This window comes from Patiria miniata, unplaced genomic scaffold, assembly GCF_015706575.1.
Source record: "Patiria miniata isolate m_02_andy unplaced genomic scaffold, ASM1570657v1 HiC_scaffold_9, whole genome shotgun sequence".
NCBI classification, from domain to species: Eukaryota; Metazoa; Echinodermata; class Asteroidea; order Valvatida; family Asterinidae; genus Patiria; species Patiria miniata.
The window spans coordinates 1,028,889-1,051,818 of NW_024037076.1; the positions used below are offsets into that span (position 1 = coordinate 1,028,889).

At 39.7% G+C, this 22,930-nt stretch overlaps 1 protein-coding gene across 2 annotated transcripts in view; it reads left to right on the plus strand.

Moving 5' to 3' along the window:
* LOC119720168 (NACHT, LRR and PYD domains-containing protein 12-like) overlaps positions 1-20,541 on the plus strand; it is a 30,599-nt gene extending 10,058 nt beyond the window's left edge. Inside the window, exons 1-5 of one of the 2 annotated variants that reach the window (XM_038189733.1) lie at positions 3,392-3,493; positions 4,302-4,431; positions 13,984-14,091; positions 15,448-15,570; positions 16,700-20,541. In XM_038189733.1, coding sequence (XP_038045661.1) covers positions 14,049-14,091; positions 15,448-15,570; positions 16,700-19,278 — 2,745 coding nt within the window. In that variant the 5' untranslated portion in view covers positions 3,392-3,493; positions 4,302-4,431; positions 13,984-14,048 and the 3' untranslated portion in view covers positions 19,279-20,541. Of the gene's footprint in view, positions 1-3,391; positions 3,494-4,301; positions 4,432-13,983; positions 14,092-15,447; positions 15,571-16,699 lie in introns of those variants that run through there. The other variant, XM_038189734.1, reaches the window with a different exon arrangement.
* Positions 20,542-22,930: the final 2,389 nt, after the last annotated feature.

A 22,930-nucleotide genomic window follows, 5' to 3' on the forward strand; every position in this document is an offset into this window, starting at 1 on the left:
CAATTGTATATTTGTGTAAATACCGTAGAAAGAAATGGCTATTCGACTGGTTTTGGGATTACTAAAACCAAAATTGTTTATATTTTGTTTATAATTTGTATAAACGTTGGTGCGAAGATCGATGTGAAGATCGATTTAAAAAAGAAACTGCGAGTGATGGAATCATTGTTTTGTCCCGGACCCAGCATCAAAGGGGGCGGGGATACCGGTTGCCTAAGCAACTGTATTCAGGATTATATCCGTTGAAAATCAAGACTACCCCAAAAAAAAGTACCAACTACTACATGTATTACACACCCTGATTCCACTAAATTTCTGGGATTGTATATTGACCAAGACCTTTCATGGAAAAAGCGCATTAATTGTATCTGCTCAGTCATATCCAGAAATATGGGCATCATATGTAAGCTAACAGCATTCTTCACACAGGATATTTATTGAATTTGTACAATGCCTTAGTCTTACCATACATATCATATTGTATGGAGCAATTGTGGCATTGGAATGATAATAGAATACTTAAAGTGAATGTACAACATTTGCTTGTGCTGCAATTTTCAGAAATAAATGGATTTGGAGGATTAGTATGTTAAAGAAAATATTGTTAAAATGACTTGTTTCACGTTTTGGGCTTGTAAATGCTGGGAAAACCAAGAAAACCAATCATGTTCTCGTAGTCTGGTTTCCTGACCCCACTTAAGATGAAACGGAGCAATTTTATAGACTTTGGTGAATTGTAAGGTCAGAGAATCAGTCTAGCAGGCTTGTACCCCAATACAGGTGTGTAATCAATTGCAGCCACGATTTTACAGGATGATTTAGACTGTCATTCCCTAACATTCCAGTAAGGTATTTTGTGATAATTTGATCATTTCGTTTTGTGATGTTTGCAAATGTTGTATTTTGAAGTTCCTTTAAACTTCAAAAAAGGTTTTGTGTAAATTAAATGTTACGTCTTTTCAAGAACATAGTAATCCTCTGTTCTATCACTGTAAAACATTAAAAGTCGGTGATATTCTTCCCAGCTAGCTACCCTCATGCATCAATACTAACTTCCTAAATCTATTTGCTCAATGTTCATAAAAAAGTCATCTCCATTTTACAAGACAGTTTAGTGAATTTCATCGTTTCTTTGCACCATCGAGCTTGCAACCAAAACTTAAGCATGAGGGTCCTAAGCTATGGAACTCATTGGACACTTCCTTAAAAAGTACATGCAGTCTGTCTCTATATTTAAACGTAAATATAAGACATGTTTAATGAATAATTATTTGGAAACTGATGAAATCTCACGGGGTTACTGGTTACAGGTTTCGTTTATGTGTTCCTTATTTCTGTTACTAATCATATTGTTTGTCTTATCAAAGTGTAAGTGTCATTATTATGTAGGCCTTTATAATAATGTGGAGAAACTTGAATTAATATGAGGGCCCCTACTCGACAAGCTCTGCTTTTCGGAGGACCTCCATCCACATTTATCTTAAAATCAAAGATAAATGTATCTTAATTGTATCCGTTCAAATCTGTTGCACAATGTTATGTGGAATATAGTGCTATTGATTGATTGATTGAAATATGGATTCAAAGAAAATTGAAAGAATTTTCTAACATTTTCGATAGCAGTCAAGTGTGATGTCAAACAGTCTATGTCTTGCATTGGCTAAGATGATGAAAGATTCACTTTATTTACAAAGTTTCTAAATTGAAAGATTTTATGATTTCAAATTACTCAAGCGGATTAGATATTTACCTGTTTTTCATTGATATTTGTAATCACACATTAAATCTCTTTAAAATACAAAACTGGAAATTCTCCATTGTTTGCAAGTAGTGACCGAAAGTAGAAGTAGAATGGAGTGCATTGTGATTTTCATTACGCCAAATACATTATATTTGTATCTCACTATTGTTTCTGGTGTGATCGATCATTAATTTTTGTATCAATTATTGCACTGTAAAAAGGGACTCAACGTCGTGCACGTGAATTGAACAAGTTGATGCACGTGAAGTGTCAACGTTGGGTGAAACACACGCCTGAGGTTAAGCCGACTGTCGCCCTATGTGCTTCAAGTACACCATGATACATAACTGGCAACTTCCTAATATAACACCGCATGCACTTGAGCGTCACTTTTGTGTTGTTGCAAATATAACCTCAACGGCCTCAGTTTCCTGTCGAGAGCCTAAAGTGTTCATGATTTGGGACAAAAATGTGCTAGCGCACAGATGCATGAGGTGTAGTCAGTTTTTACAGTTTGTGTAGTGCATTGTAATGTACATGTACCTTAATTTGTTTTGTTTTGTAAACAAAGAAACTGGAATTGAAGGCTGTTATTATGATGCAACGCATGAGCGAACCCCAACAAAATAATTCTCGCGCACTTCTGGGTTACCTGTCAATGATGTTGCATAATTCACGAACCTCGCTGTTCGCCATTTTGATTGTAAAATACACCTGTTTAGTAATGCAATGAGTTCCCTCGCTTTATTTTTAGCTCTCCGCGAGCAGAATATCAACATGCACCTCGCAATAGTAAACAGCCTTTTGTAATACGCGGTATGTGCGCTGGGTCCCCTCCCCGACAGCGCCAACATAAGTAAGAGCAAATTGGCAAAGCATGACGGACTATACACAATCCGTGTACATACCAATCAGTTAAGACCGTTTACTTTTAAAATCGAATAAAGAAAAAGGAAACAAGAACCCTTTACCGTTTTGCCAATTCGGAATCTACATTAATGACTAAAAAGGAGGACAAACGTATCGACTTTCGACTAACATAACTTTGTCCGGTTCATCGAATTCGAAGAAAATTAATAATTGAACTGTTTTCCGTTTACAGAGTTGAAATATGTAAATAAGAACAAATAGCACACTCACATTTCGACAATATTTAATTATTTGCTTTGTAACAGAAACCTTATACTAGATTAAGCGCAACGAAACCGGAATGCGGCATCCTATAAAATAAACTGATTTAAGACAATTTTCTTTTGGATTATTTTTGTTGTTGGACTACTTCTCCCTATTTTCAACAGAATTGTGTTACACATCACATTTGATTAATTTGTAAAATTTGGAGTCAATTAAACAAGTTTTTCTTGAGTTATCGTCTGAGAACTGAGTGTGTTGTTTTTGTTCCATATTAAGTTGATTTTAATTTGTTGTTTGTTTTTTAATCAACAGAGGGCGAGCTACACAAATAGCGGTCCCCTCCTAAAGAGTTTTTGTCACACTGTGAAAAGCAGGTATCTCTCTGTATTTCTCGTTGTAAGCATGATTCAAATTGTTTGATTAAAAAAAACCTAAATTGGATCTGAAGCTGCTCATGCTGCTCGCACTGTCATTATTGAAGAGCGCCCTCTCGTGACTACGCAGATTTCCCATAGCATGTGGGCATTACCGCCATCTTTTCAAGTCGTGTGTCGTACGCACGAGGAAGTGTTTTGTCCCCGGTCATTGCAAGTTGAACAAAATTCGGAACGAGATAAGGTAAGGTCTTATTAACCCACCTAGTGGGAAGTCACTATTCAGAGTAAAACGAAAAACCCTTAAAACCCTGCAGGCCAGTTTCAAGTGAAAGTAACTGTGTCACACAGCTCAGAGAGTCACGGCACAAGAAAAAGCACTGACCACTGTAGGGCGCAGTGCAGTGAAGTGTGACTGAATCTGCCTGCTGACGCTGAGTTTAATAACACAAAGGATTTGTGCAGCGATTCGAACTTATACTTCGTAGACTGAAGATTACATCAAGGAATTTAAAGGGTGGCGCTACAACTCTATTACAGCCATGATAAATGTGGCTAATTAGATACCGGACTTCCTTCGTATTAGTATGCCACACCGCCATGATACAAACGTGTGAAAAAATCCGTTGCCAGGGTAGCAAAAAATCAAATCAACAGATTTCACCCAATCCATGCCTATTAGCCCAAAAAAAAACACAGTGAATTTTGAACTGCGAAGCAACGTGACATGCAGATTCAACTCTTAAGGAAACTCTCAGAGAAGGATAGTTACTTCAGGAAACCCACAGCACAGAATCAGGCAGAGCAGAAAATGTAACCCACATGGGGTTTGGGTGGGTATCGAACCCGAGACTAAGAGGTGGAAGACAAGGAAAGTTCCACTGCACCGAGCTGACTCCCCACATGGAGATAGCAAATGTGGATATTAGTTACGCTCTCGTAACATTGGTGGTGTCATCCATTTTCGGATGTGCCTCATCAAAACCTAACTCTGTCCTGCTTTTGCGTACAATTTCCAAATTACCAACTTTTTTACACGTATATCATACCAGGTCTGGCCAGGGTGTTGGGACAAGCCGCCCAAACTCGTTGACCTGTGGTCGCCACCTGAATGGTCGCCAGTCTCTCTGTGCTGGTCTGCTGTCAATCTGCGGTCAGTTGAGTGGTCTGTGGTCAAGCCAGGTAAGCCTTTTCGGGTTTTCACTGTGTGCTGCTTGTTACAAAAACAATCCATGTTGATGAGATTTGAAGGTTTGCATGGTGGAAAGATATTAAGACAAGGTAAGTTTGCGGTAGCACCATGTGAATAAATCTCTTTTGTGAGTATGTGTGGTTCTGGAAAAAAGCGGTTCGTTTCAGAACCACACATACTCACAAAAGAGATTTATTCACATAGTGCTACCGCAACTTGACTTAACATCGATATTGAACAAATATTACTCAAATAGGCCTAAAGTTATCAGCTAGAAACAGTTTTCTATACATACAGGTTTGACACTGATGCCCCTCCCCGACAGCCCCTCCCCATAACCCCCCCGATACGTTTATCCCTCTATATTAGCCTTTCACCAAGGCCATCGTGGCTTAACTTGCCCGCATTCAAGGCGGCGAAAAAGCGAAGTGGCTGGAGAGGGAGACCACACATGCGAGTGGCGAAGCCACAAGGGCCTTTTGTAACTTGTCGAGAAATTCTTATGTTTGTCTTTATAATCTCGATTTTTGCTACCCCCAAAGGGTAGCAAAACTCCAACCAATCATCAGCCTTTTCGTTAGCCTTGACCAAGGCTATCAGCTTGTTCCCATATGAGCTTGTTCCCGCTACCGTACACCGCGCGCGCAGCGACACAATGTTGTACTATACCGTTAGCCCCAACGACCCTTGCGTGTGCTTTGTGTGCATGTACGTATACGCCCCACACACACTTCCGCAAACAGCCGTACAGTAAGTCGAGGCGGAAGATAGCCTTGACGCAACCGTGTATGCTGAATATGATAATTAGTACGCGCTATGGTAAATAGTCTTCTCTCATTGGATAACGGCTGACAAAAAAATGAATATTTATTGAATTGCATAATACGACCAAAGGTTTATAAACAGACGGCCTGTGGTAACAATAATGATTGTAAAACACCCCCTTAAAATCTTAAATAATAGTAGAATAATATTTATAAAGTTACACATAGTTTGGGTCGAAAATGAAATGAAAAGGATGAAAAAAATTAGACCTTCCAAAAAAGGCAAACGGTACAAAACCGCACGCCGGCAAAAACGATGTCAAGGTGCACAGAGGCCTCGTTGGGGCCGTCCACTGCAGGCACCGGCCCGGCTGGCGCCATGCAGTGAGACACGCTGCGCTTTCACGTTCAGCGGCAAAAAAAGCGCTCACGCTATTGAGTATATCTACCGCTGACTTTTTTGGGGGGGGGGGGGGTATTTCTTCTAAGCTGTCAAGGGGATATGGGAAAAAAATATCTCTCCTTCAGCAAACTTATTCTGTAAGACTGAGTTTAACTTGTATGAACAACTTATAAGTTATATGTCGTATGTACGACTAATATATCGACAGGGTACGACATATTTCGACAGGGTACAACTAATATCATCGACAGGGTACGACATATTTGTCGACAGGGTATGACATATCAAACATATGACATAATGTCGACAGGTGCCGGTACGACATATATGTCGTGCATAAGTCGAGTCGACAGGGTACGATAAATGTCGCATACGACAAAGTCGTATATAAGTGCGACTTCATATCTCGTGTGTACAAAATATGAATTGTAACTCGTATGTTCGACTTGTTTGTCGATTATGTCGTACATACAACATATCTTGTGAGAACGTACGACTTGTATCTCGTGCGATTTACATCTACGACTTACATGTCGTACGTATGTCGTAGGTACGACATATACGATTCATACGTACGCGTTAAAATACATGTGTCGTACGTATGAGATGTAGTTTGCACATGGTACGAATTCAGGGAGAGTTTTTTTCACCATGTACCTGACAGTTTCGTATATTTCCATCCCAAAGTCAATAGCTCGTTTCTTGCAGTTAATTCATACGGGTGCTTATAGATACGAGTTATCCTGCATTCGATTAAATGGGTATGATTTGACCTGGGTCCGAGTTGACCTGTTCCCTACATTCGCTGTCAGAATAGCACGGGCAGGTAGCGGCGTGATAATGTACGCTGTTGCACCGACAAAACGTCGGCGGACTGTTTTGAACTGTCCAATTCGCAATACATGGAAATAGTATCATTTTGAACAACTGTTCACTCATATAGCGGCATATTTCATTTGTTTGTAATAAAACTGGAGAAATGGTTTAAAATGGGATTGAAATACCTGGACATACCATGGCTTGAGTGAACATACATGTACGTGGTGTATACAGTAATTTGCGGGTCATGAATATGTATGTCGCGGGTCAAAGTTTACGGGCTTTGATTGGATATCGTGTAATATATGCGCATCAGAAATTTTCGGCCGATTTCGGTCGAAACTATAAAGAAACACATAAGGAATTCGCCACGGTTGCGTCAAGGCTATCTTCCGCTTCGACTTATTGTACGGCTGTTTGCGGAAGTGTGTGTGGGGCGTACGTACATGCACACAAAGCACACGCAAGGGTCGTTGAGGCTAACGGTATAGTAATAGTGATTGTGTCGCGGCGCGCGCGGTGTGCGGTAGCGGGAACAAGCTCGTATGGGAACAAGCTGATAGCCTTGGTCAAGGCTACCTTTTCGTACGTGCATGGCTACTACCCGGACGCGTCACCGGGCCCGGATGCTTGCACAACATTTAAAAACAAAAAATGCGAGTCTAGTTTTCCACGAGATCGTGACCGCGTAATTGTTCTTACATTATCATATTTTAACTTCACTTAAAAAGGTATTTCAAGAAATTATTTGAGGGGGATGTGAACTTATTTTTCATCTGAACTTACAGTTATTTGCTCTTACGTTTTCCTTACTCACCCTTCTTTTAAAATGGAAGCGACTAGGCAAAATTTGCGTTGTGATAGGTTATCCTTCGGCACGCTTCTTATTTGCATAAAACTATGAATAATTCAACAAAATCAAGTTGTAAAAAGCCTCGTGGCTTTGCCACTCGTACGTGCTGAGTTAATCTTTGCTCCAGTCGCTTTTGGTCGTCGCAACTCCACCGCTCTAAGCCACGATGGCCTGGGCGAAAGGCTACTCTATATACGATCAAATACATGCATCAATATCAAATACTGATGAATAATAACAATTAACTGTCGAACATGAACACTTTTGCGCGCTTAACTACATGTGAACTCGTAATGTTAATTTTGGGGCCACCGTAGGATCCACCCAAATAAATTGGCCGAAACTCCGTCTGCCGAGATCATGAATAAAGGATATACACGCAAATTATTCTATTCTAGAGGGTTCTGAGAGCTATGGAATTATTAAATTTCATGAGATATGGTGACGCACCTCTGGCCTGGACTTTGGGCTTCCAATTCCGAGCCTTTTTAAAAATGTATTTGGGCCCGAAAGTGGCGCTATTTAACCATGTTAAATGGCTACTTTTCAACTTTGGGAAACATTACTCGTAAAAGGTGTCGTCGTCTTAGGGTGAGAATTTCTCGAAAAGTCAGTGGTTAACGCATTGAAAAATTTTAAAGAAAATGATAGGTGAGATGTTGACCATAATTTTTCTGTGCGGCTTAAACACCTGTGAGAGTTCTGAGTATTTGTAAAAGTATTTTTGAAGTATGGGCATTTAGCACTGGTGTCTATGGGAATGTCCATGTGAGCCCTATAGCATATCAAAATAACCTTGTCCGCAGGGTCTCCTTGATTGCCAACCTGGATTCCATGAGAGAGCAGGTAGTGGTGGGAGCGTACGTACTGCTGGAGACCCTGAGGACAAAGTTGGAGTCGGAATAAATAAATGTGACAAAAAGAGGGCGCTGTTTCATCTACGCGACTTGAATGAAAATAAGGTTATTTCCATAATGCATTGCGAAACAGGCATTGCGAAACAGGAAATAACTTGCATTTATTGTTTGGACTTGAACATCTCCCTTGAAAACTGTAATTAAAAGTTACACATTTGAAGGTGCAGTGCTCGCAACGACAGCTCGGCAAGACTGAAGTTTGACTGTTTTTCAGCAAACTGTAGTGAGTATAGAAACTGAGATACAATTATTTTTTTGTGCAACAAAAGTTTTTGCCAACTTTTAGTTATGTTAGTTCGCGCTAGTTGACGTAAGCCTATGAGAAGACCTATGGCTATGAGTCATAGCCATAGGCCCAAGGGCGCATCCTGGGGACGAGCCCCATATTTTACATTTACGTGACGTCGCAAAACAGGCAGCAACATGGGCGTCGCCAGGATTTTTTCTAGAGCGGGGCAAAAAAAATTTTGACCAAAAATGCTTGTAGTTTTCAACACATTTTCGATTTATCAGTTTTAGAGGGGGCAGGGACATTTCCCCCCCCCCCCCCAACTCATTAAATTTACACCACTTTGTCTTCGCGCCTCTTTTTTTTTCTTTTTTTTTTCTTTTTTTTTGCGTCTTTTTTTTTTTTTTTTTTGCTTTTCCAGGGGGGGGGGGCAAGTGCCCCCCCCTTGCCCCCCCCTCGCGACGCCCATGGGCAGCAACTTCGTACACCATCATCTTTTGCTCAACAAAATGGTTAAAGGGGTCACAAATTGTCTCAGATCGCACCACAGAGCATCTAAAATACATTTTAAAAATTGGGGTTCTTAAGCGGGTCCCAAACCCACGGAGTACAATTTTTGACCCACGTATTTTTGGGGGAAAATGTTTCCCAGGGCAAACATTGTGTTCTGGATCCGCCCATGCATAGGTCTACACAATATTGCATCATGGATGTGGATAACAAACCAGGCAATTTGTGCACAAACCTATGGGGCTGTGCACCAGTTGAAACAACCATGTTGATTCCTTCTCACTGCATAACGAATTGAGCGGTCATCTTTTCATCATGTTCGTACATAATTGCACGTGTATAACTTAACACTAAACATAGCTGATAGTGTTACGCCCCAACTTAATTGACCATGTTCCCAACTTTGGCTGGGATCGTCCCAACCGTGTACGCGTGTGTTCCAGTTCAGTTGAGACACTTTAGATAGAATGGGCCCAGACTGGAACCTTGAGTGCAGAAAAACATAAGGATGCATACCTGCAAATAAACTCCCATAGACACTAGTGCTAAATGCCCATACTTCAAAATTATTTTAAAAATACTCAAAACTCTCACAGGTATTCAAGCTGCACAGAAAAATGATGATCAATGTGTCATCTTTCATTTTCTTTTCAATTTTTGGTGGGTTGACCATTGACTTTTCGAGATATTTTCACGCAAAGAAGACGACCCCTATTTTCCCCAAAGCGGAAAAGTAGCCATCTTGTAAAGCGATCCCTCCACAACATGGCAAAATAGCATCCAAAATGCTCAGAATTGGAAGCCCCAAGTCCGGGCCAGAGGTTCATTACCATATCTCTTAAATTCCCCAATTTTACGGCGCTCAGAACTCTCTAATATAGAATATTTTGAGGGTATAACTTTTATTCATGAGCTTGGCGGATTGATTTACCGGTGTGCACCCTATAATAGCAGGCAACTTTTAAATTTTAACACAAAACCACATTCAGGACAAGCAGAATATCTCCAAAGTCAATATTTTGAGGAAAAAAATGAAAGAAAAATATTATCCAAGGTCGATATTAAGCACGAAAATAGTGATTGTTTTGCCCCTGCTAAGCTGTAGAGCGCTCCCAGCGACAATAAATTGAGTTTCAGCTACTTTTAAGCTCAAAATGCCCCCTCCCCCCCCCCCCCCTCAACTATCAATTGTTGTAATCGGGTGATAGCCTACTGCTCCCTTATGATTTGGAACCATCCGTTACGGAAAAAAAACCCTTGTTGATACCTTTAAAACACTTTTTCCCCCTTCCCGTAGGTTCCGCCCACTGAAAAGACCACTGCCGCGGCACAGCGCATGCGCGAAACGGCCATCTTTGTGATTCTTTATAATAGCACATTCAGGACAAGCAGAATATCTCCAAAGTCAATATTTTGAAGAAAAAAAAATAAAGAAAAATATTAACCGAGGTCGATATTAAGCCCGAAAATAGTGATCGTTTTGCCCCTGCTAAGCTGTAGAGCGCTCCCAGCGACAATAAATTGAGTTTCAGCTACTTTTAAGCTCAAAATGCCCCCCTCCCCCCCTTTTCAACTATCAATTGTTGTAATCGGGTGATAGCCTACTGCTCCCTTATGATTTGGAACTATCCGTTACGGAAAAAAAACCCTTGTTGGTACCTTTAAAACACTTTTTCCCCCTTCCCGTAGGTTCCGCCCACTGAAAAGACCACTGCCGCGGCACAGCGCATGCGCGAAACGGCCATCTTTGTGATTCTTTATAGGATGCATACCTGCAAATAAACTCCCATAGACACTAGTGCTAAATGCCAATTATTCCTTATCACCAGGCATATATATGGGAACTACTTTGTCTTCATTGTCTGGACCATTTTTAGATCATTGGAATAATGTCGGTCCCTCCTATTGTTTGATCATTCAGTCAAAGACAGTCAAAAATAAATGTGTTCCCTTTGCCCTGCCATGCATTTGTATAGAGGCTATAGTATATTTATAAAAACCGAATCTGATCGCATACGTGAAACACTGTGAGTATAATGTAGTCAAATATTAACAGACGAAAGAGGCAGGTCATGTACAGCTGGCATACCGGTATCAATCACCTCCAGTCAAAGTATAGCTCAATTTAAACAGGGGAATTCACTGTTAAAAAAACGGTCACTTGATTGATTGTGAGTTTGTGAACGGAGCGGATAGTGCTGGCAGCTTGAAAACACAAACATGACTGAAGTTTTATTTCCTCATTTTAAGGCACTCAAATAATAATATACATGTGCACCCATGTGATTTTAATTTTGCATGCAAGGGGTTTTCCTTTGTAATTTTAAGCAGTGGTCATTGATCGTCAGTTAGTTTTGGAGTCGTGTCAAACTGAACATAGACCCAAAAGTTCCATACATTTCCTTGTTGAGTTTCTCTTTCAGCACCTAATAATTTCAAAACTGAAACATGTTACATGTAAACATATGTATATAAGTACATGCATAGCCTTTGTATTTTGTATGTTTGATTAAAACACTTTGCAAATAAGGAAAAGCGGTTAAGACAAAATAATATGCAAAGGTACCGATATGTGGGATCTTTTAGTATGTGTGTGTGTTTTTTTGTAAGTTTTTCTTTTTGAATTGCGTGTTTTCGTACGTGTCTGTCTGTTTTGACAGGTTTCTGTTAAGCTCTATGGGCTTCATAGGGGGACCGATTTAAGCCGCTCCACCCCACCCCTATTCACACCCCACCCCCCCCCCCCCCCCCACCCCCACGCCCATGTACTTCATTTAATACAAAAGGGGCGTGTTATTAAAAGGACACATTTGTTCTTGATCAACAATCTGCATTGATGCTGTGTAATAAATCAATGTTCTCTTACTGTTTATTTTTGTTTTACTTTACGTTCTATATTAAATTTTTCAGGGCTAGGAAGAGTTCAGGTCTGCACTTTTAAAAATAAATATTTTCCACTAAAAAAAAAAGTCATGCACAAGTAGTCAGCAATTCGTAAAGTTCAAATCTTGTGAGTTGGGCACAAACACGGTCATTGTTGGGATCTTGATCAAAACTGAATGGAAAAAATGCAATACAAAATATGGAATTTAAACCCATGGCTTTGGGTTTTTTTCTTTTGAATGCAAATGGAAGTCTATAAAACCTTCCTCGGGCATACCTAAAAAAAAAAAACCAGTGAAAAGTCTCATGTAGTTTACAATTTCCGTGTTTCATGTGACTTCCCAGTAGAATGTGTGTTATTCTAGCAAACTACAACATCAGCACTATCATGGCAAACATTACATTTGCATTGAATGGATGCAGAGCTAAGAATAACACTTGTAAACACTTGAAATCGGTTCATTTGATAAGGAAAGTCACCCACTGACTCGTCAACTTTGTACATCTTTGCAGCACGGCAGACCGAAACAAAACACTTCAGTGTGGACTTCAGAACACTTTGGAAAAACCCAGGTTTTGTGTAGGCCTGCTGGGACAAATGGAGTTTTTATATGCAGGCGTATTGAAGAGCTTAGTTGTAAAAGGGCTTCATATAATGTATCCATATATAACAAAAATGAGTTTGAACCTGCAGTAACTAGGCTTCGACTAGGGCCATGAGGTAAAATAATCTGTTCCAAAAGGATTTTAATTCCACGGTAAAATCAGACTAAAATTGCATTTGCCATTCAAAGAATATGAATCCCACGATAGTTTTTTGCATTTTTCTCTGAATTTGTCAAATGGCTCGGCAGCCCTTTTGCAAAAAAAACAAATTCTTGGGCTTACAAATGTAGCTTTAAGTCAGCCATATTAAATTGAAATGGAGGTAAACTCCCCTGGGAAGGGCTAATGAAATGAAAGCAATTAAATACTATATATTAACTTAAAATAAAAGCAATTAAATAAAAAAAAATACCATTATTATCTGATAAAGTAGAAAATGATTGCGGGTAAGACCATGTGGAAAGTAATCTCTTCTTGCAAGAAGTATGGTTCTGAAACGAACGGGTAAGTTGAGTGTAGAACTCGATGTTTCGGACAGTGTGTTCTGTTCGTCCTCAGGAGGGTGAGTGAAGGACGGACAGGGCACACTGACCGAAACGTCGAGTTCTACATTCGACCAACCGGCTCTGTTCAGAACCACTATTACTTTCCACATTGTATTACCAGCAATCTTTTCTACTTTATCTCATCCGCCATGCAAAGCTTTAAGTCATCTACATTATTCTCTGATTAATAATGTAAAATTTGGGACAAGCCATATTTTAAAAAAATAACGAAAGTGATGCTTGGAACGCGCTCCATAGTAGTCTGGCACCATCCCATTCAACAGTTTACATTTTGTAACATAGAGTCAGGGAACAGAAACATGAGTCAGAGTATCACACCACTGTGTACTTCAGTACAACCATCTTAATCAGAAGGTGTGGTATCTAGTTTTTTTGAGGCCGTTTTGAGGGTGAAATCCGATGTTTTAGTTGGCCAATGTTGGGTTTTGGGGTCAACGGCAGATTTGTCCAAACCATGTCGACCATGTCCCAATGTTAAAAAGGCGATAAGTTGGGTCCAAGTTACTTGGACCAGTTTTTGTACAGGTGCCGTGTTGGGAAGGTCCCGAAGTGACCGGTTACTTCGCATTTACAGCTGGAGCTATACAACTACATTATAGAAACTAGATCATAACAGTCCCAAAAAACACGACAGTATATCTCCAGTGTATTACAAAAATGGTCCGTTTTCCCTCTGTTATCCCAAAACAGATTCCATAATGCATACTTCGTACCATACAGCAGTCATTCATGAAAATAGACTTCAAACAGAACAAGAAAGACTATGAAATTCGTGGATGATTTTAGTGGCAATTCTCCAGAAAACGTCCATTGCCATGGCTGTCATGCATGTCTTCTGTATGTATTATGAAAGCGTCACGTCATCACAATAGATTTTTGAAATCACTCCACTCACTGGTCGTGTGCATGTTCCTTCATGTTAAAATATTTACAAGATTACTAGTAACAAACAAAATGTGACAGAGCATTTTTCATTGATAATTGACACGCAGGACTGCTGTTTGTGTCTGAGTGATCTGAAGCAGCCTGCCAGCAGACTATTTGTGTACTTACCACGATGCAACGGGAGGCTAAGGAACCCGCCCCCTCAGCTGCAACAGGTGAATATGTGTAGTAGCTAGTTGCTTGGAATCAATTTATAACCTTACTGGGGAGTGGAGGGGCATTTACCGCCCTCCCCCTCTCCCAAATTTTGAGTCATTGCCTGGTTTTTCTTGGCCTTCTTTTTCTATGAACAGTCAGATGAGCACAAAAATAATATTCTTTTGAGGCCATGAGAATGAAGGTTTTAGATTTGCGTCCCAAAATTTTCCAGATGATATGATATGAGGCTTTTTTTTATTGTTCATCATTCATTATTTTAGTGAAAAAATCAATCTGTTGGACGTCTTCTAAATCGTGGCGGTGTTGGATGCTGCCCACGCCGCGCCACGATTCTAGAACATGACAGCGGGTCCGACAGGACAACGGACCACCGTCAGATCCCATTCAATCGTTGAAAAATGTGGCACGCATTGCTCCACCCATCCAGTTCATCGTAAATAAAAGTAAACATGATAAACTTGCAACGAAATGTTCTTAATGTGATCCATCCATCAGTTTCGGGCAAATCAGTAAAATATTAAGTGAAAATATCGATTTGAAATAGGCCTCAATGGGCCTACTTAACACGATCATGGAAAAAATCAAGAACAGTGCGTGCAGAAATGCATGTGGAACTTGAGATGAACGTTTCCATTGATTGACTCAGTGAGTGCCACAATCATAGGACCAATCGGCTCAAGTGATAGAAGCAGCGCTTTGTAAAATGTCAAAGTTCGTATACACGTGATGTGTACTGTGCTATGCAGACAACTGACGATCACGAAGTTGCAGTCTGGCCTCAGTCTCTAGCTTGGCGTCAAACATGCACACCATACACCATAGTATCTTGAAATATGCCTTAGTGCAATCCCACGGTTACTCACGTTACATTTTTGATGTACTTTTGGGTTTCCTTGGGCTGTAATTACCTTACTGAAAAGGTTTAATAACTGTTATCCCCATGGTAGATAGAGTAGACCTATATGTACCTAAGCACCAAAGATGACGTCCAGAAAATGTGTTATGTATGATAAACAAGATGAACAAAATCGGTTACTCACGTTACGAAAATGTAACGTGAATTTGGTTACTCACGTTTCGTTGTTTTTATGTTTTTGGGTGTCTTTTGTAATATTGAGAATAGTGGGGTTTTTTTAGACAACAGTTTTGCAAAATTATGAAATTTTTGTGCGGCTGCCATGGGGAGGTGCGGGCGTTGGATGCCGGCAAATCTTAAACTTCCATTGTTATGGCCCAAAGACAATGTGTCCAAGTACAGACGACAGTTCGAGATGGAATCAAGTACATGTATCATTTTATCGGCTGTTACTTTTTGCAGGATATATTACTTTTTGCTTCTGTTTGTACTGTAGGTTCCCCACAACCAACTGGAACCATCGGAAACAGTGGCACAGTCAGCGGAAGCAACAACCCTATCTTTGCTGGACCAAGTGGTATTAATTATGTCACGTACAACTTCCCGTTGGAAGGACCAGGTAAATATAATCTCGTTTGTTGAGACGAAAGGAATTCTATATCCAATCAAGTGTAAATGATTTTTTTTCGGGGGGGGGGTTCGGTGGGGGATGTTATACTACATAACCATGGAAACAAAAGACTGATTGTCAGTTCCGCTAGGTAGAGAGTCGTCATTTTCTTTTATCTTCAAGTAAACTTGTATCCTCAATTTTGATTGGTCGATCCATGTCAACAACAGTGTGCTATGAGGCTGTATTGCACGGTCCATATCGCACCCTGCGTATTGCGCTATTCCAAGATGTGAGCGACATTCCAGCTGCATGCGCTGAAACTGTTGAAATGTTCATGTAAAGCGTGCTACTGCGCGTCAAGTTTGCTTGAAGATAAATTCGTTATCACGCTCGCGCTCGTGGAACACGGAAAATGTAGTGCATCTGTGTCCCACTAATCGGCCTCGTGGTATGTGGGACACAGCAGACTACATTATTCTGTGTTCCACTCGCGCTCGCCGGATAACTAATATTGTACAACTATAAGCCAGTTCGATATATGGTGGACTCAATAGGAGGGCGCTGTTTATAGTGGTCAAGTCTGGTCATGTTTAAGGTCTAAGTTGCACATGGATATTGCGTCTATACATGACTTACCATAATAAGCTATTACATAGCAAAACAGGAGTAATCATGGTTGGTAACATGAGCGGATTTTTTTTTTACAAAATTAAAAATTGATATTGACTTCAACTAATATCATCAGTTAGAATTGAAAGTTTAGGAACCGTGGCGAACCAGATTTGACTAATTAATTTGGAGTGTAGTGATTACCACAAGAAGATTATTGCTGTTGTCTGAGTCAATATTTTAATGTCCAATTAACTTTTGTGTACATCTGCGATTTGACATTTTTTGGTCTGAATCTATTTTCATCTGTGTAAAATGTTAAAAGTGAATGTACTACATGGCATTGAATAAGACAACACTTGACAAGGTTGTCTCTATCAGTAAAAAATCCAAAACATATCTTTATTTACTTTCATTTATTTATTTTATAAACTGCCTTACTAACGCGCTTGAAATGCTAAGTCATAATTTCTTTTACATATATTCTACGTCTTTGAAGATATGTTTCTTGTTTTGATCTGAATAGGATTGCTTGCATCAAGACCTCAGCTTAGTGAGAGACCAGACCAAGAACCAAGGCTGGGGGCTCCTAGCTACCAAGATGTCGGTAACAAGACTAGGGACATTTTGAAGGAAGTTTATACAACAACAGGCGGTTACGTGCAGTTGCTGCCTAGGGTTGCTAATGACCAAATGCACATAGATAGTATATACACCAAAGTGCGGTTAGAAACACGGGAAGGGGTAGCAGTTGTCTGTACGCCTACAGGGAAAACTGCTACAAAAAGTAGCCAAAGAGGAGAAACTGTAAACTCAATAGAGTATGACAAAATATTCAGATTAAGGAAAGGAACTAAGAAACTCATCAAACGCCTCATTTTCGTTGGCGAAGGAGGGGTCGGGAAGTCAACCATTTTTGATAAGATTGTATACGACTGGGCTGAGGGTGAAAATGAATTCCTGAAAAGATTCGATCTCGTATTTCTTTTAAAGATGTGTGCCCTGCGTCAAGAATCCGATCTTGTTGAATCCATGTTAAATCAACTTCTAGATAAAGATTCAGGAATAGAAAAAGATGAACTTGAAAAAGTCATCCAGGCCAACCCAAATAAGGTCTTGATTCTGTTGGATGGGTTTGATGAAATGATGACCAAAACACTCGATGAAGCCTTGTTCGGTTCCATCCTACTAGCACTGAATAGAAAAAAATACCGTCAATGTTGCATTTGTGTCGCGACACGCCCCTCTCGTCTTGAGGCACTGATGTCAACATCACTCGTCCAAAATCCTTGCACACACGTAGAGGTTTTGGGGTTTGCCAAGGAGGATATTAATGAATACGTTCAGAAATTCTTTAATGAAGATTCTGATAATGGCAAAGCACTAATCCAAACCATCGGAAAGTCCAACACACTGCATGATTTTGCTAAGATACCTATGTTACTGCTGCTTATGTGCTTGTTGTGGAGGGAGCATAAACAACTCCCCGAAACAACTTCACGCCTCTTCAATAAGGCAGTTGATCACATGTTCTCAACAAAAGACGAGGACAGGGAACGACCACCAGATGCAAAAAAGACAAAGCCAAACCTATCAAACGTATCCAAAACAGTACCGATCGAAATAGGACAAATTGCGCTGCATGGACTCATGAGTGACCAATTCTCATTTCAAGAAGATGAGTTTAAACCGGAGGCGCTAGACCTGGCACTAAAAGCAGGCATCCTAACCAAGCATAGTGTTGTCAAAAACCTCAAATCCCACAACAGCATACAATTCATGCACACTATGCAGAAATACTGTGCAGCGAAATACTTGCAGAGATTAGAGAAAGGCGAATTTCAGCGCAGTTTGGAGCCATTGTGTTCAACAATAGATCGCGTTGTTTCAAACAACGACCTTTTACGTTTTTGTTGTGGTGACAATGAGAGATGCATGACGGTCATCGTAAACTTGCTCGACCATGAGTTCAATCAGGATGAGCCCAGGTACCAATCAGATGTTGTACAAGTGATAAGTCGAAACTGCTTTTTTGAAAGCCAGTCAAGCAAGGTCCCACGGTGTCTCACCAGCGACTCGCATATCCCATCAACTATCAATGTGGATAACAATAACGATTTACGCAGTCTCGTATACCTCCTTGAAATCATCTGTAAGTTCGACAGCGGCAAAGCACAACTGACATGCGTTAAAGATATTAATGTTTCTCGCGCATCTTCGGTCAGTGATTTGGCCTTCGCCCTGGGTTACATGGAAAACCTCAGCACCTTGAAGCTGCATGTATGTCCTCTGGGAAATAGTGCTTTTGCGAAAATTCTGTCCGAACTGAAATGCAACAAACAGTTGACCTATCTTGTTTTAAACAATTGTGATGGGCTGGGAGGTAGAGCTGTAGAATGGGCCCCTCACATCAAACACTTGACAAGCCTCGACACACTTATAATTGATTTCTGCGAACTAGAGGCAACAGACATTGAACACATTACCTCGTCTGTAAGTGACATACCCAGCCTGACTCACTTGAGTCTTGCTGTGAACAATGAATTGGGCGGAACGGCTTCAACGTGGTCCACAGAATTGCCAAATATGACGCACATAAATAAGCTGGTCCTGGGCGTTTGCAATTTGACACCGACAGACATTAAATACATCGCCTCGGCTGTAGGTGACATGCCCACCTTGACCGACTTGAACCTTGGTGTAAACCAGAAATTGGGTGAATTGGCTGAGTCGTGGGCCAAGGAATTACCGAAAATGACGCACTTAAAGAAGCTGAACCTGGGACTTTGCAATTTGTCACCGACAGACATGAAACACATTGCCACGGCTGTAGGTGACATGCCCAGTATGACTGACTTGGACATCTCTTTCAACACATTTGGCGGATTATTGTGGGCCAAGGAATTACCGAAAATGAAACACTTAAATAAGCTGGACCTGGTAAGTTGCAATTTGTCACGTACAGACATGAAACACATAATTGTCTCGGCTGTAGGTGACATGCCCAGTCTGACTGACTTGGACCTCAGAGGCAACGCCCGATTGGATGGATTGGATGAGTTTGGCCTACAGTCCCGTAGCCCGTCACTTACGGTTCATATGTAATCTCGATCATAAAAAAAACTCCAAGTGTGGACATTTTTCAATACAAAGAAACAATTTCTACAAGAAAATATCAAAAAGTAAATACAAAATGAAATTTGAGAATATTTAAGTGTGCTGAACAAAATTACAAAAGAGGGGATAGTCCTGGAAACTTGGACGAGTTGATATTCGACGTGTTATTTATTAACACTCTGAAATCGGGGACTCGGATCACTAAAAATAATGTCTCAGTCCAGAATGCCTGCTTGCAATTTAAACATAAATATCGTACATTCTCGATTCAGATCGTCAGTACAGTACAGGGTCACGCTGCGTGTAAAACATAGCTGTTCACCCTCTACGTTTGACACAGTGGTTTGCCATCAAAGTCAAACTTACACTCTTATAAGTCCCGGGTCAGATTCGACCCGGAATCCGTGTCAGATTCGACCTGACACACTTCTAGGTCAAAATGACAGTTTTTAATGCATGTAAACATGGTAAAAAGCAGAAAGCAGAAACTATGTCAAAATCACAATTATTTTAGTCGAAATGAGGATCATCTGGGTCAAATGGCCGGAAGGGTGGCCCTAGCCTGGAAGCTAGTGTAATTTTGACCCGGAAAAGTGCAAGGTCAACTCTGACCTAGATTCGGGTCAAATCTGATTTGCCGATTGTGCATCTGCAAAGCATTTTAAATTGGCAAACAAAATTATAATACGCTTCAAACCTGAACGTGTGTGCAAGAAAACATTATTGATTTGAAAACCCAGTGGATGTATGGTACTCGTTGATTTCTTATCAAACCCTGAGGCTGTTTGGGTGTTTTGGTCCATTTCCTTCACAAGTTCAAACTTGTTGGCCAAATAACAAGCATGCAAGTATATAATTATGTATAACGTTAAAACAGTGAGTAACATTCGAGTACTTTTGTGATTAATCCAACCACTGTTGGCAACTACGTGTATATTTTTGTAAATAAAATTATATTTTTATAGACACGTTGGCCAGACAATTGTATATTTGTGTAAATACCGTAGAAAGAAATGGCCATTCGACTGGTTTTGGGATTACTAAAACCAAAATTGTTGATGTTTTGTTTATAATTTGTATAAACGTTGGTGCGAAGATCGATGTGAAGATCGATTTAAAAAAAAAAACTGCGAGTGATGGAATCATTGTTTTGTCCCGGACCCAGCATCAAAGGGGGCGGGGATACCGGTTGCCTAAGCAACTGTATTCGGGATTATATCCGTTGAAAATCAAGACTACCCAAAAAAAAAGTACCAACTACTATTACACACCCTGATTCTACTAAATTTCTGGGATTGTATATTGACCAAGACCTTTCATGGAAAAAGCGCATTAATTATATCTGCTCAGTCATATCCAGAAATATGGGCCTCATTATGTAAGCTAACAGCATTCTTCACACATGATATTTTTTGAATTTGTACAATGCCTTAGTCTTACCATACATATCATATTGTATGGGGCGATTGTGGCATTGGAATGATAATAGAATACTTAAAGTGAATGTACAACATTTGCTTGTGCTGCAATTTTCAGAAATAAATGGATTTGGAGGATTAGTATATGTTAAAGCAAATATTGTTAAAATGACTTGTTTCACGTTTTGGGCTTGTAGATGCTGGGAAAACCAATCATGTTCTTGTAGTCTGGTTTCCTGACCCCACTTAAGATGAAACGGAGCAGTTTATAGACTTTGGTGAATTGTAAGGTCAGAGAATCAGTCTAGCAGGCTTGTACCCCTATACAGGTGTGTAATCAATAATTGCAGCCACGATTTTACAGGATGATTTAGACTGTCATTCCCTAACAATCCAGTTAGGTATTTTGTGATAATTTGATCATTTCGTTTTGTGATGTTTGCAAATGTTGTATTTTGAAGTTCCTTTGAAATTCAAAAAAAGGGTTTGTGTAAATTAAATGTGACCTTTTTTCAAGAACATAGTAATCCTCTGTTCTATCACTGTAAAACATTAAAAGTCAGTGATATTCTTCCCAGCTAGCTACCCTCATGCATCAATACTAACTTCCTAAATCTATTTGTTCAATGTTCATACAAAAGTCATCACCATTTTACAAGACAGTTTAGTGAATTTCATTGTTCCTTTGCACCATCGAGCTTACAACCAAAACTAAAGCATGAGGGTCCTAAGCTGCGGAACTCATTAGATACTTCCTTAAAAAGTGCATCCAGTCTGTCTCTATTTAAACGTAAATATAAGACTTGAATAATTATTTGGAAACTGATGTAGTCTCATGGGGTTACTGGTTACAGGTTTCGTTTATGTGTTCCTTATTTCTGTTACTAATCATATTGTTTTGTCTTACCAATGTGTAAGTGTCATTATTTCATAATCATGTGTCGAAACATGAATTAATGTGAGAGCCCCAACTCGACAAGCTCTGCTTTTCGGAGGACCTCCATTCACATTTATCTTAAAATCAAAGATAAATGTGTATCTTAATTTTATTCGTTTAAATCTGTTGCACAATGTTATGTGGAATATAGAGTTATTGATTGATTGATTGAAATATATGGATACAAAGAAACTTCTAACATTTTCGATATAAATCAAGTGCGATGTCACCTTGAATTCACCGCAGTCTATGACAGTGTCTTGCACCAGCTAAGATGATGAATAATTCACTTTGTTAACACTGATTTACTGAATCGAAAGATTTTATAATTTCAATTTACTGAAGCAGATTAGCTATTTACTTTTTTTTTAAATTTATATCTGAATCACTCATTAAAACTCTTCCAAATAAAAAAAACTGGAAATTCGCCCTTTTTGCAAGTAATAATCTGATGGAATAGACGTATTGACTGCATTCAGGTTCAATTTAGATACATGTATATGTTTGTATCTTACAATTGTTTTTGGCGTGATCGTTTCGTGTGAATTGTATATTCTATTATGTTGTATTAACATTCAAAGTTGTTTTGACTTGTAAAAAGAAGGCCGTTGGGATGCAACACAATAAGCGAACCCGAAAATTTCAAAATTCCCACGCAATTTGCACTATCTGAGTGACATATTTCTGTAACGTAATTCACGAACCTCGCGAATACCAATCAATTAAACTGTTTTAAAATCGAATAAATAAAATGGAAAAACGAATCCTTTAGTACTTTTGTATCGTTTGTGATACATGTACATCAAAGGAAAAAGAAACACCCTTTTACTCCTTTCTTAAGAAAAAGGGAAAACGTATCGATTATCAAGTTTCAGTAGGCCCTATTGCTTTTTAAAATGGGTTTGTCAAAGAAAACGAATTATAACTTCCGTTTTGCGTTCACACAGTTGGAAATGTATGTGGATAAAAACAGCACATGCACCCGTATTTTAACAATAATTATTTGCTTTACTTTTGTACTAACACTACAGAAACACCGTAAACACGAACGACTATAAACTTTCAGGAACACTTTTTGCCAAAAGAAAAAAAAAGAAAAAAAGGGTAACAGGAAAAGGAAAAAAACGAAGCCCAATAAAAGCACAATGAATTATGAAACCCGATTGCGGCATATGCAAATACGTACTCTTCTCCGCCCCCCCCCCCCTTCAGAACTACTCCACTTCAACCTCGTCCCCAGGGTGTTGAGCAGTAGGCGCCCACCACTACCTGCTCTCTCACCCTG